Source organism: Anabrus simplex, chromosome 3 (assembly GCF_040414725.1).
Source record: "Anabrus simplex isolate iqAnaSimp1 chromosome 3, ASM4041472v1, whole genome shotgun sequence".
Classification (NCBI taxonomy): domain Eukaryota; kingdom Metazoa; phylum Arthropoda; class Insecta; order Orthoptera; family Tettigoniidae; genus Anabrus; species Anabrus simplex.
The window spans coordinates 244,313,177-244,328,094 of NC_090267.1; the positions used below are offsets into that span (position 1 = coordinate 244,313,177).

The 14,918-nt window shown below is 38.1% G+C and overlaps 1 protein-coding gene across 1 annotated transcript in view; it reads right to left on the reverse strand.

Annotated features, from left to right (window-relative positions):
- LOC137498900 (brachyurin-like) overlaps window positions 1–13,404 on the reverse strand; it is a 60,179-nt gene extending 46,775 nt beyond the window's left edge. The window contains exons 1-3 of the mRNA XM_068226647.1: window positions 13,262–13,404; window positions 7,859–7,932; window positions 121–233 (exon numbers count right to left, since the gene is read on the reverse strand). Coding sequence (XP_068082748.1) covers window positions 121–233; window positions 7,859–7,932; window positions 13,262–13,319 — 245 coding nt within the window. The 5' untranslated portion in view covers window positions 13,320–13,404. The remainder of the gene's footprint in view (window positions 1–120; window positions 234–7,858; window positions 7,933–13,261) is intronic.
- Window positions 13,405–14,918: the final 1,514 nt, after the last annotated feature.

A 14,918-nucleotide genomic window follows, 5' to 3' on the forward strand; every position in this document is an offset into this window, starting at 1 on the left:
TGACGGTACGTAAGCTAGTCATATATAACATGTGAGATTTCGGGCTTTATGCATTAATATCATCAAAGTAAGTTGAGATTATCTACCTGATATTTTAAGCTGAAATATGAAATAACTTACCCTTCTACGCAATGGCCAGCTGTGAGAACCCATCTCTCACTTATAATCGTAGCTCCACATTTATAACCTGACTGACGTGGACCATCAGTCTTTGTCACAATGAACATAAAAGCCTGAAAAAGAAAATACAACTTAGTCCCTTGTAAGGTGACGAAGAAAATGATGATTATGATAATCGGTACATCCTTTTAAGAGGAACATAGGGTTACACGCACCATTTCAACGAATTTCTTTTATCGAGGAAATAAGAAAAGGTTCCGAAAACTAACTCGAGAAGCCGCCATGAGTAAGTTTCTGCCATCATACAGACACAGATTCGGTTTCATGAACACTTGTTAAATATATATAGGATTACAAGTTATTAATTAACACCGTGTTAAAACTTTAACCTCGTTTTAAGGTTATTACGTTTCTTAAAACTCTTTCTGAAAATTGTTAGCTATATCTGTGGCTTGGTTCTAAAAGGCCAATGTCAAAAAACCTGTTTTTGAGCTATGAGCACTTGAAGTTTTGCTTATATTTTTCCAATTTTTTTTTCAACAGCTAACTTTAAATAACTTTATACTTTCTTTGTGGAAGTCACCTTATTAAACGCTAATTTTTTCTATCGTATTCTTTAAAAATTGCCAGGTCTCTAATCTTTATTGGTAATCTAACATTGGCAAGGGCTTATTTAATTAAACGTTAACTGTTCGTTTAGTACTTAACAGAGACATTGGCCCTTTTAACATGTTGCAAGCCAGGATGAAATGCGTTTGTATCAGTTAATATCTCAATTTAGATAAAAAATGATTTGGCCCTTTTAGAACCAAGCCACAGATATAACACGTTAACTCCCATGAGAATTACGAACAATGTGAACCTAGGAGGAAGTGGCAGAACCAACCAACTTTCAAAAAAGGAATAAAGGGAAACTTATTGATACTGTGAAATTCTAAGAGTCCCTGGGCAGGCGTATGGAGAATGACATTTTAACTGCAGAAGACAGTGAAATACCGGAATGGGCTAGCATTTTCGATACTACAACTCGGTCAGAAAATCCAGATCTGACTTATGGAAAAAACGAAATATGAATCTTATGAAAAGGTTTTAAGTTCCTTGAAAGACAAATCTAAGAGATTTCAGAGAGTGTTTACACATATACATTGTTAATTGATGGTTCCTGTAAGGACGAAAGCAGGCGATTGACACCAAATGCAAGGTGAGAAGACATGAAGATGGCAGTGATCATTCTGAACAAGCGTGGAATTTATTGTAAGCAGGTCAGCCATAGCAGTCACAATCATACATGTTCATATTTATCTGTTCTTTGAACTTCAAAATATAATTGTAAGGCCGTGATGTATTCCGAGAGTACCCCTTTTATTTTTGAGAAAAGAGTAATAATAATAATAATAATATTAATAATAATAACAATAATCACGTGAGTGGCCGTGTGGTTAGGGGCACGCAGCTGTGAGCTTGCATTCGGCAGATAGTGGGTTTGAACCTTACTGTAGACTGCCCTGGATATGTTTTTCCGTGGTTTTCCATTTCCACAACAAGCAAATGTTTGGACTGAACCTTAATTATGGCCACGGCCGCTTCCTTCCCACTCCTAGCTGTTTCCAGTCCCATCGTCGCCGTAAAACCTATCTATGTTGGTGTGACGTGATGCCAATCGCAAAACAAAAACAAAAACAAAAAAGAGTGCTTCAACGTACTTATTAATGTATCTTGTAAATCTGACTTACAGCGCAGAGTGGAGCGCAGTAACGTGGCCATGTTCGTCAGAAGGCGGAGGTGGGGGTGGGGGTGGTGGTTATAGTTACAAAATTATGATAGAGCATAATGAAGGTGCGTGTGTGTGTGTGTGTGTGTGTGTGTGTGTGTGCGTGTGTGTATGTGCGCATGCATGAGCGTCTTTATAAGCACTGATGTTGATATTGAGATTGCAGTACCGATACAGTACAAAATGTTACATTACAATACAGATCGAGAACAATATGATTAATACCAACAGTAATACAGCGCATGGCACGTTCAGATTGCTTTATAAAATCTAACCTTCGAGGCTTCTTAGAAAAAAAGATTCAAGAGATCTGTTGGTTTTTCAGTTATGTCTCTATGAATGTTCAAAGAGCCAAAACATTGAGTCGACTTTCAGTCGTTTATTGTCAGTTTCTGTTTCTCTTTTGTAAAATTTATAATCTGGGTTGGGGGCGGGATATAACCGCTAGTAATTCTCCCTGGTTACGCGTCTGGTGTAGCGACCTTTTTTTTGTTAGTGTTAACGTGTGCTGAATGAGGCATAATTGGTGAACAAACATTTTTAATTATCATCTCACAGTAACTAAGTCCATTCGATTATTCTTATCGTAATAATTATTTTTATAATATTACAAAATTATAATCATTATCTGTAAAATCAAAACAGTAAAGTCCTTCTTCGATTCGACGTCTGTCTGTTTATTTTTTAAATCTCAGCCCACCTTCACTAAATGTCAACAGAAGCTATTATCTAGAAACAGGCAAGTTGCTTCATTTGAACGAGATGGGGATGGTAGTGATTATTGTTCTAAGAAGAAACGACCGTTTCTTTAATCAAGTCCCAACTACCGTTTATATCTAAAAGTAACGAATATTATACCACCTAAGGATCTAAATAATATCCTCTTTTATTATATTTGCTTCGACCCTTAGAATCCCAAGTGACTTGTTCAGCACGTCTTCGTTCTTTCCCACATTTCTTCATTCCTTCTCTAACCCTATTTCTCTCCGCTTCCTAATTTGGATCTTGATCTTAGTATCGGTCCATTTGTGACTTTCGACTAGCACTTTGTAAACTGATCTATCCTGCACGGTCATTAGTGGATATTTATATTATGCCTATAGACTTCCAATCTTCCCTAACTTCCTTCATCCAGATATTTCCCGTTAAGCCAGTCGCATTCCGTATCTCCATTGTTAGCCTGTTACCATCCATGCTCATCTAATGTCCCACGAAACTCAACCTTCTTTTCCGTAATACACGAGAGATTGGTTCTATTTTCTCCTATACCTCCTACCTTGATATATGCACCTATATTTCACTATGCGTTTTGGTACACCATATATCTCTCAGGATCTCTCTTTCCTCCTTTTCCAATCGAATACTAGCTCTTTTGCCCGACGTACAATGCAGCGTTCCGGATGGTCATCGTATAGTGTCGCAGTTTGGCGTTCCTCGGTAGGTTCTTCTTCCCATAAGTCGGCTTGGCCGTGAATCGTAGTTTCTGTAGGAGTTGCGCTTTGTCACTCGCACTCCTGTTCTTCTGTAGGTTACCTGTTATATTCTCACCTAGGCATCCGAAACTGTCGACTCTCTCTACTACTTGATATCCAATCTTCCAGCTGTCCTTTGCTTCTTGTGCGGTATCGTTAGGCCAACCTTCCCCGCAGTCTTGGCTAGGTTTGCTAGCGCCATCGTCGCATCTTCTTCCTTCTCGTATAGCAATGCCATATTATCTGCGAAGGACAAGCAGTCCACTGTAGTGATATGTTCGATCTTGAATCCATTCTATACACCTTATATACTCATTGTTTTCTTCAACTGTCTCCATTGTTCTACCACTTCATCCAGATCGAAGCTGAATAGTATTGGTGAACGTCCATCACCTTGTCGGACTCCTGTTTTAATTCCGAAGCTTCGGACAGTGTATTCCGTAATCTAACTAGGGTAGTTGTGAATTCTAGAGTGTCCCTTGCACGTTTCGTTGTATCCAGTCCTCTGGCATGCGGAATGTCCAGTATTCTATTAATATTTAAATAGTAAGTTAGCGCTATAACACGTGAACTTTCATAATTTCACTTCAGTCTGCCAAAGCATTTTCATTCTTCCGATTCAGTAATAAAAGAGTTGGGAACAGTTACACTGCACGTGTCTTTATCTGATATGACCAGTCTTTGAGATGTGTACTTAGCTCGAAATCAAGGTTCAACCTCCAATGCCGTCTTCTTACTTTAGGCAAAGGATCATATCAAAGAATTCCACGTGGCATTCGTACTGGCAATCAACAAATTCCTCTCTAATTATATAGCACTTCTTCATTCCGTATCTCTTCTACCGTAATTTGTATTAATATCTAGCCTCCCTCAATAATATTGTCGTTAGAGGGCACATTTCCCTCTTAGATACCCGCTATGGGTGGAGGTGGTAGAACATATTCGCGGTGTTCCCTGCGACTTAAAGGACTCGTAAACTGAGCCATTTGGCGGCCATGGATTCCCGAGTGGAGTCTGGCATTGCTTCCAATTATTTGGGCCAGTTTCCTCAATTCCATCTTCGCCAGCCGAACTTGTTGGTCTCCTTTGAAATCTTAGATTTTCACGCTTTGTTTTTTTTACCGATACGTCCATTCATCGAAGTATTGGATCTATTCCATTCTCCCTATTGTTGTAATATTAGGAGAGGATGGTGCCGTGTTGTACTTCCCCTTAAAACAATGACCACCACCTTCCTCCTGAGATATGTTCATGAAAGTGATCTCGGCATTGTTCTGTAAGAGGACAAATGTCACATTGTCTCTTCCATTGGATACAATTTATTTGATAATCAAAACTTCAAGTATGAAACCATGTTTTAAACTGCACATCTTTACTGTCTCCCTCTGCAACTATTATCCAATGGTATGATCTATCTTTACACTTAACCAGGGGCGATTTCTCCGAACATGCTACGCTTGCTGCGCAAACGCAATATATTTCTAAAGCAGGCGAGTTAAAAAAAAATTACAATATGTACCGTACCTGTAATAGATCTGCTTTATACAAACCGCATGTTGCAGATACAGTATATTGGTGAGCCCAGCGAGACTTGCTCGTGTCTTTAGGAGCTTCAGCGGGGCTGTCCACACAGCGAGAAATGTATGCGCGCGCAGGTTTCTTCTCTCCAAGGCCGGTTGCAAGCTTTCACGTTTGTAATGTGTAGTTGGAAGCTCTGGTCTGAGAGCTACTGATCTAGTGTGTTGTGTCAGTGAGTAGCGTATTGTAAGTTCCTGATCATCTATTCTGAATGATTTGACGTGCTGTAATGTTTTCCGAACAGTGCATTACTTACAGCTTGTTATCAAATCCATTTTCCGGAGGACTATCCAAGAGAAAACAGACATTAAGAATGGCAGGCGCTGTCCCGCGCTGCCAGATTTAAAGACACAGCACAGGGAGAAAAATAGAGAATATGTACGTTCGTTCTCTGTATCTCAATATAATAATACGCACTGGTTGATATGGTCCAAGAAACTGAATAGACTGTTTTGCTGGCCGTGTTTACTATTTTCTGCTGATAACGGTGTATGGTGTAAGTGGAGTTGACAATTTGAACACCTTGACACTGTCCATTACAAGACATGAGAAATCTGCAAACCATATGAAGTGTTTGGGCCTACAAGGGTCGACCACCAGCTGGATGAACAGAAACGCATCAGTGACCAACTTCATAATGAAAAGGTAAAGAAACATCGTGACATACTTAAACGACTGATCGATGCAGTGTGTTTTTTTTTTAGCAAAATAGGACCTACCATTTCGCGGGCATGACGAGTCTGCAACTTCCGTAAAAGGAGGGAATTACATCGAACTTCTACAAATTATAAGTGAATATGATCCTCTTCTGGCAGCTCATCTGAAAGACTCCACCATTTTTAGAGGGACGTCGTCTGCAATCCAAAATGATTTAATAGCAGAAATAAGTTCAGTAATTGTGAGAAAAATAAAGGAGGAGCTTAAACAAACAACTTTTTTGGCAATAATGTTGGACGAAACGTCCGATATTATTAATAAGTCACAACTCTGTACTTTACTCCGTTTTGTAGAAGAAAGTCGTGAAATTTAAGAGAGGTTTCTAGGTTTTGCTGACGTTAGTAAAGATCGCACTGCTGGAGCCCTTTTAAATCATTTTCGTGCTATTTTAAAACAGCTCAGTTGTGAGGAAAAGATTGTAGCTCAAACATATGACGGTGCTGCTGTCTTAGCCGGTCATGTTAATGGGCTTAATAAACTACCTCAAGACCAGTACCTATATAAAACATTTGTGCATTGTTATAGCCACCTATTGAATTAACACTACAGCAGTCTGCTTCAAAAATCAAAGAATGTACAATTTTCTTCCAAACAATGTCAGGACTTGCTGCTTTAAAAAAAAAAAGTCTGTAAAGAGCACAGCTGTTCTTCAGAAGAAGTTGCCAACAGTAACACCAACGAGATGGAATTTTGCTTCACGTCTTATTAATACTGTGAAGGAATATTATGATACGCTGGTGAAATTCTTTCAACATGTACAGGATACTTCAGACGACTGGGATGAAGACACTACATTGAAAGCACAAGGATTTTTGTTCTTTTTACTTAAGTTCAACACTAGATTTCTGCTGGCAGTGTTATCCAAATTTTTTCATTCTCCGATTCTGTGTTCAATATTTTACAAAAAAAAAAAAAAAAGTCTGGATATTAAGTACTGTGGCAAGAAGTTTGATGAGCTCTGTTTTAAATATCCAGTCTATGAGAGATGAGGGTTTCGATAGTTTGATGGACATGTTGATACTGAAATTGATGTTTATGGAGGACAGCCGTGCTCTAAAAATCGAAGAATTAGTGATGAACTAGAAAAATCAAAATACAAACGTCTATTCAGTGAAATTATTGACAATGTATTTGTCCAAATAGGAGAGCGTTTTAAGTGCATAAAGAAATTTGTGTTCTTCTCGCTGTTGGATTGTGATTTCTTTGAGAAGCACAGAAATAGTTTTCCAGACAGTGATGTTACTGTCCTAGAAAAGCCCTATGGGTGATTTTTCGACATTGTTTGCTTAAAGGCCGAATTAAGTGCGATGAATTCATCTTCTGATTTTAAAGAGAAAAGTGTTTCAGACTTAATGCAGTTGATGCATACTAATAAATTGTGCATGGGTATGCCAGACATTTTCAAGCTCATCAAACTTGTAGCAACAATTCCTGCTACTACATCCTCTGCAGAACGTTCTTTTTCAACACTGAGACGCATTAATACATATTGCAGATCGACTCAAGGTCAGGAGAGGCTATCGTCATTAGCTATGTTGTCGATTGAAGGATTGCTTACAAAAATTAGATTACAGTCCTCTTTCTATGATGAAGTTATTGATGGTTTTGTAAAGAGAAGCCGCAGAGTAGAGTTTGTTTTCAAGTAGGAAGATCTAATAAATAGTTGCAATTTTTCTGTGTACATAGTTTGACGTTAACTTGTTTAAATGATATAATCACTGGCTTGTTATTCGTGAAGGTGTGACGTAACCAGTTTGAATGCATGTGCATGTAACCGATGATTAAAATGTTCATGTGATTTAGCGATTATTGTGTTTATAAATTTTATTCATTCAGAACTATGCATGTCCCACCCCACCAACTTTCACGAATGGAAGAGCAAGCCTGACTTTCATGACCAGCATTCGCCCCTGCACTTAACTATTCTCTCCATGCAAGGCCTCGACGTAAACAAAACTGAAATATGTCCTCCTTCTTTTTCTGTTACTAATGAGCGGCTTTCTATCTCATCATTCTACTCCTAATATTGATATTTATACATGTTTATGAACTACCCTATTAATTGTTACGAATTTGTCATGTGAAATAATAGAATTCAACTCAGAATATCCAGATGATGTAATGCTAATACACTAATAAACAATTTCCATCTGCAAAAGAACGCTTTCATTATACAAGCAAGAGTAGTTTTTTGTCATACCATAGTCGGGAATTCGGTGATCGAAGCATCCTCTCCTCCCAAGATGCGATTATCCGTATCATCAGTGGGTATAACTGTAAAATGTTATTAAAAGTATGTAGTTATACATTTTAATATCCAAATATACAATTCAAAATAATAGAATTTTATAAACAGTGTTTGATTTATACAGCAAATACTTAACTATAAAATTTTCAATTGACACTGGTGGTTACAAAACAGAAAACACATGTCATAGGATGTTTTGTTTCTCCTGTGCTTTTGAGTTACTGATTTGACAAATTCCTTACTGGCAAGGAGGATGGAAGACACTTTTTTTTTATTTTATTTTTTACTTTAATCCCCCAGAGAAAAGTTTCCACAAGAACGGCACGCAGCGTGAGGGAGGAAATACCACACTATGAACGGTTGCCTCCTGCCTATGTAACATACTACATAGAGCTTACATTAACTTAAACACTGATAAGCCTTATTCGAGTTCCACACGCAGCGCTGGACAAAACCTGATAAACCGTCTCGTTGTTAGACCCGTCTATTGGCGGTCGTGATGTGTGTGTGTCAGTCGTAGGAGTGACGGCATGCGCTAATAAAAATTGTGGCGCAAAATAATGACACTTGCACTATCAAGCAGTGGAATGTCAAATTGAGGCATATTTGACAAACAGACAGAGCTTTTAACATGCTCTGGTGTAGTTAAACTCCATCCTCTACCAGGGTTTATTGAAGCCTCAAGCAGTGATGCAAAATTACTAACGACAGAGAGCATTAGGAACAGGTTTCTTGTTTCGACATGTGAAATGTGAAAGATGTTCACATCGAACAATTACGGTGACTGTGCTCTCGTCCACCCACGTACGAAGTACAGTGATGGAAAATGAAGCTTGAGTTGTGTATATTTCTCTAGGTAACTATACTGAACACTGCATATACTGGAGATTATTTATATGTTTGTTATATATTGTACAAAGTCGTTGAGAAAATGCCGTATTAATTAAGAATAGTAATGCAGAACTAAAGGATGATTTTATAAATTATCATTTTACACTCTGCAACTTACAGGATGTTTTGTTTCTCCTGTTCTTTTGAGTTACTGGCTTGTCTAATTCCCCACTGGCAAAGAGGATGGAATAACACAATTTGATTGATTTTAACCTCTCGGAGAAAAGTTTCCACTTTGGATATTCCATTTCGAAGTATGCCACACCTCATTCACAACATGTTGATAAGTGTAGTGTTATTCCGTTCTATTGAGAAAACAGGCGCCTCGAACAAAATTCACTAAATTAAGTATGAGAATGTCTCAAATGTATTTAATTTCATATAAATACTAAACGAGTGTAAGAGCATGTATTTGAAAAACGAATATATATAGAAATGTTCTTCGGAGTGAGTAAGTAAGCTGCTCAGAATTAAAGGGTGCCTTACTGCTACTTACAGGGATAAAACTCCCTATTTTACACAAAAACTTACACCACAGAGAGTATGTAAATTGGTGTCAAATATGTTGTGGAAATATTCCTAATAACAAAATATTTTTAAAATCATTTCAACATGGCCTGAATACGCTTAATGTGCGAGTTATCAAGACGCTTATATTTGTATTCTCCCTGTGGGTGGGAACGGTAAATATCATCCACGGGATACACTGTCTGTCATAAAAGGCGACTAAAAGGGGCATAAGGCACTCTTACATTGGGAGCGTGGTTTGGCGACCACGGGGCTTTAACCGAGTCCTGGCATTGTATCTACTTTCTTGTGCCAGGCTTCGCATTTCTAGCCATCGTATCAGACCTTCTTTGCTCAACTCTTGTTCCTTTCTAACCCCAAGAGTATTAGGTTTCGAGGTGTAGGGTGTATTCTAATTTCACGCCTTTTCGTTCCCTATGCCTTTCTTTTGTCCATATCTCCATTTTCGAAGGATTGGAGCTCTTCCTTTTTCCTCTCTGATTAATTTTAATAGGGGACGGTTACTCTTAGAACAATCATTAACACCATCACTTTTTGTATTGTCCTTTGATGAGGAATTAAGTCACATTACTTTGATGTTGTAGGACAGTTCTTCTGAGAGCACGCCATGAGATTTGTTTACCTCTGTTTAACTGTATTTTTTCCTTTAGATGTTTACATGTAGTTTGCAGGTAAGAAAGATGTATTTAGTGAGTGAAATTGTATATATCCGCATTATTTATCGTCTCTGGCATCAAAAGCATGTAAAGTTAACTGTGAAAAGTTGCCCAACAGGCAGTTATCTTGTCGAAGAATATTCTTAACAGTATATCAATGTTAGGACGAGGAGTGAACATATCGGAGTAAGATTTTAGTTGTCGGAAGGAAGACAAGAGAAGTCTGAAATTGTGAGCTAGAGAAAGTAGTGCTTCGTTACGAATAGAAAATTCCGTCAGGTAGTATAAGAATTGCATTAAGGGAAATAGCAACTCCCGTATCCAATTGACGTTCTGAAAAAGCGCATCCTAAATGGATTTGAGCAAACACGGAACACCACAGCAGCGTACACCAAGCATGGAACGTAGGCTCGGGAGATGCATCGACACTGAAGAACGCCACGTAGAGCAATTTTTCATAATAAGGTTTTAAATAAATTTGACTGTTACCTTATTTGTTAGCAAGCAAATAAGGAGAGAATTACTAAATTACAGAAAGCATATGGAAAACAAAACTAAGACATCATAACAGAGTAATAAATCCTGAAGCCTTACATGCATCGAAAACCTTAATCAATGGCGGTAGATCACTTATAAAAAAATATAGAAAAGCAAGAAAGAAAAGTTATACGGAAAATTTTTGGCCCACACTGCACAGAGGGAGTATGGATGAAAAGGAAATCTCACGAAATTTATTGCCATACTAAAAAACTCTCAGATACTATCAATAAAAGGAGGTTGAAATTTTATGGTCACATTCTCAGAATGAACAATGATAGACTGAACTTGTGAAAATTTGAATTATAAATTCAAATTTTCACAAGTTGATACTTCGACAATACGGACTCTAATATGAAGTTTATAACGTGCAATGATAGACTGACCAAAAGAATTCTTAATATGTCCCTTACACCGTAGCTGTCTGTTTCTTCAGCTCGAATGCTGGCTGGATCTTCAAATAGCACCATCAAAATTTTCTGTGGTTCCAGGGAGAACAAATGACAGCACCATAATAAGAGGCTTTGCTCTCGGCTGTGCCGAGAGACACATGTAAAATTATTACGTTCATCAACAAATAGCAACTGGTGGTATAAAACTGCATTGTCATGATACTGAGTACATTCAGTTCTATGTTTATATGATTATTAAAATGATTTGTTGTTAGAAATTATATCCTCAAAATACTTCAAGCCAGTTTCCATCCACTCTGCATAGAAAAAAAACTATGAACCGAGGTCAAAATGATTCCAACCTCCCGAGACCTATTCTAAGTTACTGGACAGTATTTTTCTTGTTCCACATTTTCTTCGGAAGTATTTGTGACTACGAAGCAAATTCAAATTGATTGTTCCCGTCATTATTCATCGCATCTACTTTCGTCGGGGGTGCGTTGAGAATTTAGTAACTACGTGGGCTGCTTAGTTTACTTGTGGGGCGAATTTTTTGTAAACATAAAGGAATATCTACTTAGACTCATCTGAGTTCCGTGATATATGATAACTGATTATTTTGTGGATATTCACTTATCATCCCCTAGTGAAGAAATATTATTATTTGTGGTCTTGAGTGAAAACATTTTGTGATATAACGATGTGAAGTTAATTTCAAACTTATGTGCATTAATTATACAATCAAATCACAATACAAATTAGATTCCGACAGAAAGAGTAATTTTCATGTCTCTCCAAGAAATAAGAACTTAAATTGGGCAACATCATCGAACATATTCATTATAATAACAATTTCGTGTGGCTATTTCTAGCCGGGTCCAGCCCTTGTAAGGCAGACTCTCCGATGAGGGTGGGCGGCATCTGCCACGTGTAGGTAATTGCGTGTTTTTGTGGTGGAGGATAGTGTTATGTGTGGTGTGTGAGTTGCAGGAATGTTGGAGACAGCACAAACACCCAGTCCCCGAGCCACTGGAATTAACCAATGAAGGTTAAAATCCCCGACCCGGCCAGGAATCGAACCCTGGACCCTCTGAACCGAAGGCCAGTACGCTGACCATTCAGCCAACGAGTCGGACATATTCATTATAAAACATATTCATTTATTATTGGGAATTTTTTGCTAGTTGCTTTTACGTCGCGCCGACACAGATAGGTCTTATGGCGACGATGGGACAGGAAAGGGCTACGACTGGGAAGGAAGCGGCCGTGGCCTTAATTAAGGTACAGCCCCAACATTTGCCTGGTGGCATAATGGGAAACCACGGAAAATCATTTTCAGGGCTGCCGACAGTGGGGTTCGAACCTACTATCTCCCGAATACTGGATACTGGCCGCACTTAACCGAATGCAGCTATCGAGCTCGGTATATTGGGAATTTAAAAGTTGAACAGTTTTAATACAGTGTTGCACGATCACAAATAGAATACAAAGGTTTTTTTTCGAAACGGCGTTAATGGTGTGAACATTTTCATAAGTAGGTAACCAGCGGAACAAGCAGCGGAAATAAATGCCTTGAGCGAGTGAGCTGTATGTGTACGTGGTTCCAGTCGTGGATCTGCATACCTGTACTCAGGGTGTAGTGGTTTAGAGTATTACTGTTGCCATCACTGAAGATTCTTTTCTGCATTATTGTGTTCATACTTACACGAAACAAATGTCGGGACAGTAAGTTATGTTACTTATGGCCACGGTGTGATATTCCTAATGTCGTCGAGCACTCGATGTTTTTAATGCGAAAGTTAAATATGAAAAATGCCACATAAAACCAGGCTTAAAAGTGAAAAGAAAAAAAAACGAAACAAATCCTGTGACCAAGTGAGCGATGAGGCTACACGTTACTGGTCGTCTAGCTGTATGCTTGAGGAGGAAGCGTCTTCTAATAAAGCACAAAATATGCCAACATGCGAGGTATCGAAACAGACAGTTGTGGAATAGTATGAAGGGAAACTCAAATTAAAAATTCTTATCGAGTGGAGAGTGCGACAAGAAGCAACTTCAAGGGGCAAAGATAAATATATTCAGATCACTTTCTGGGTACCAAGTGAAAGGATTGAAAATATGTACAGTAGAAACTTGTAGCAACACACAAACAGTGAGCTCATGAGGACGAAACATCATTGTCCACTACCAAAATCGAAGAAACTTATTTGTGGTTCAGCTGACCATTCTTACTGCAAACTACTCTGAAGTAACACAGGGGAAGGAAATTGTAAAATTCGTTCCGTTATGGTAATTCTTGTTAGCGGTGTACAAGCCTTATGCCCTTAATAGACAAGTCAACGTCAACTTACCTGCGTTTTCCACCACCGCCAGTAGGACCACGAACAAGAATGGAGTCATGGAGATCATCCTGTTGACAGTTCTGACCTTATGATGTACAGTACAGATTTTCTCATCCTTTATAAAGCACACATTCCGTGTTATTGCTTCAACTCGTGGGTCACGACTTGTTCATTCTATGTTTTGTAGCGGAGTTAATAATTACTCTCCAACCGTTATCACACATTTTATTACGCATTAAAGAAAATTTAGTTATAACAGAAGTAACTTGCAAATGTTTATGACAACTTCCTGCACGCTTCCTTTTATGAATTCGTAAATTGTTATCTATCCAGTGGCCTTGCTTCACATGTTGCAATCATGACTTTCCATGTTTTTGCGTCTCTACACTAAGTTAAACAATATTATTCATAAAATTATATACTTCTTCACTTATTAAAATGGTACAGAAAGAAGTTAAGAGATCGCTGAATGTGGATTTTGAAACCAATTCCTCCAACAGTTTCACGACGTGTTCGTCATGACATAGAGAGCTCATTTTGAATTTGTCAAATATTTCTCATTTATTTCCTTCTGTCTACATCATTAACTGCGAGTGCGGATAACCGCAGACTATGGAGCAACTAAAGGATGGCCTGCTGTGCCCTGTATCTTGTAAAGTAGAATATCTTCCCCCTGTGACATCAAATGGTATTGTGCTGGCACATCATTGGTCTACCGTGGTGTGACTTAGTTTATGGTGCTCATATGATTATTATTATTTTCACATCGTTATGTCCAACTGAGGAGCACGCTTGAACTTATTTAGCTGATGACTTTGCTTTCTTCTCTTCCCACAATCTCTTCATCCTCTCACTGAAATGCTTCTTACGTTCTTCTGTCCAGGTTTTATTAGTTGTACCATTTGGCTCCGTGAAACAATGATTATTAATCAGTGTTCTGAAAGCAGATCGATTCTTCACAGTTTCCTGGTTGATGTTGATTTTCCGGAGATCTGATTCTATTTCATTTAGCCAGTTGTTGTTGACTTTAAATGTGAGGGCAAGATTTAGAATTGTTTTGGTCAGTCTATCATTGTTCATTCTGGGAATGTGACCATAGAATTTCAACCTCCTTTTCCTGGTAGTATCTGAGATTTTTCAGTATGGCAACACATTTCATGAGATCTCCTTTTCATTCATACTCCTTCTCTACTGACTGGGTCGAAAATTATCCGTAAAATAATTATTTCTTGCTTTTCTATATCATTTATGAATGATCTACCGCCAATGATTAAGGTTCCCGATGCGTATAATGCTTCCAGTTTTATTAAAGTATTATTACGCCCTAGTTTTGTTTTCCGAGATAATGATTTTTTTGTTTTATATGTTCCAAGTGTTTCCGTATGCTTTCCGTAATTTAGTAATTATCTCCTTATTTGCTTCTCGATTTAATCCAGAAAGTTGATCGATTTATCCTACATATTTTAATTTATTTACTTGGAAAATTTGTCCAAATTTTGTCATCATAGCTTGTCCATCTAAAAACCCGAGAGGCTCCTTCCATTTACTGGTATTGTCATATGATATTTGAAGTCCTGTTTTGGCTGCAATTTCATGTAGGTTTGAAAGGGACTGGATTCCTTCTTGCCTATTACTAGAAAAATTGCCAAATCATCTGCAAACGTTA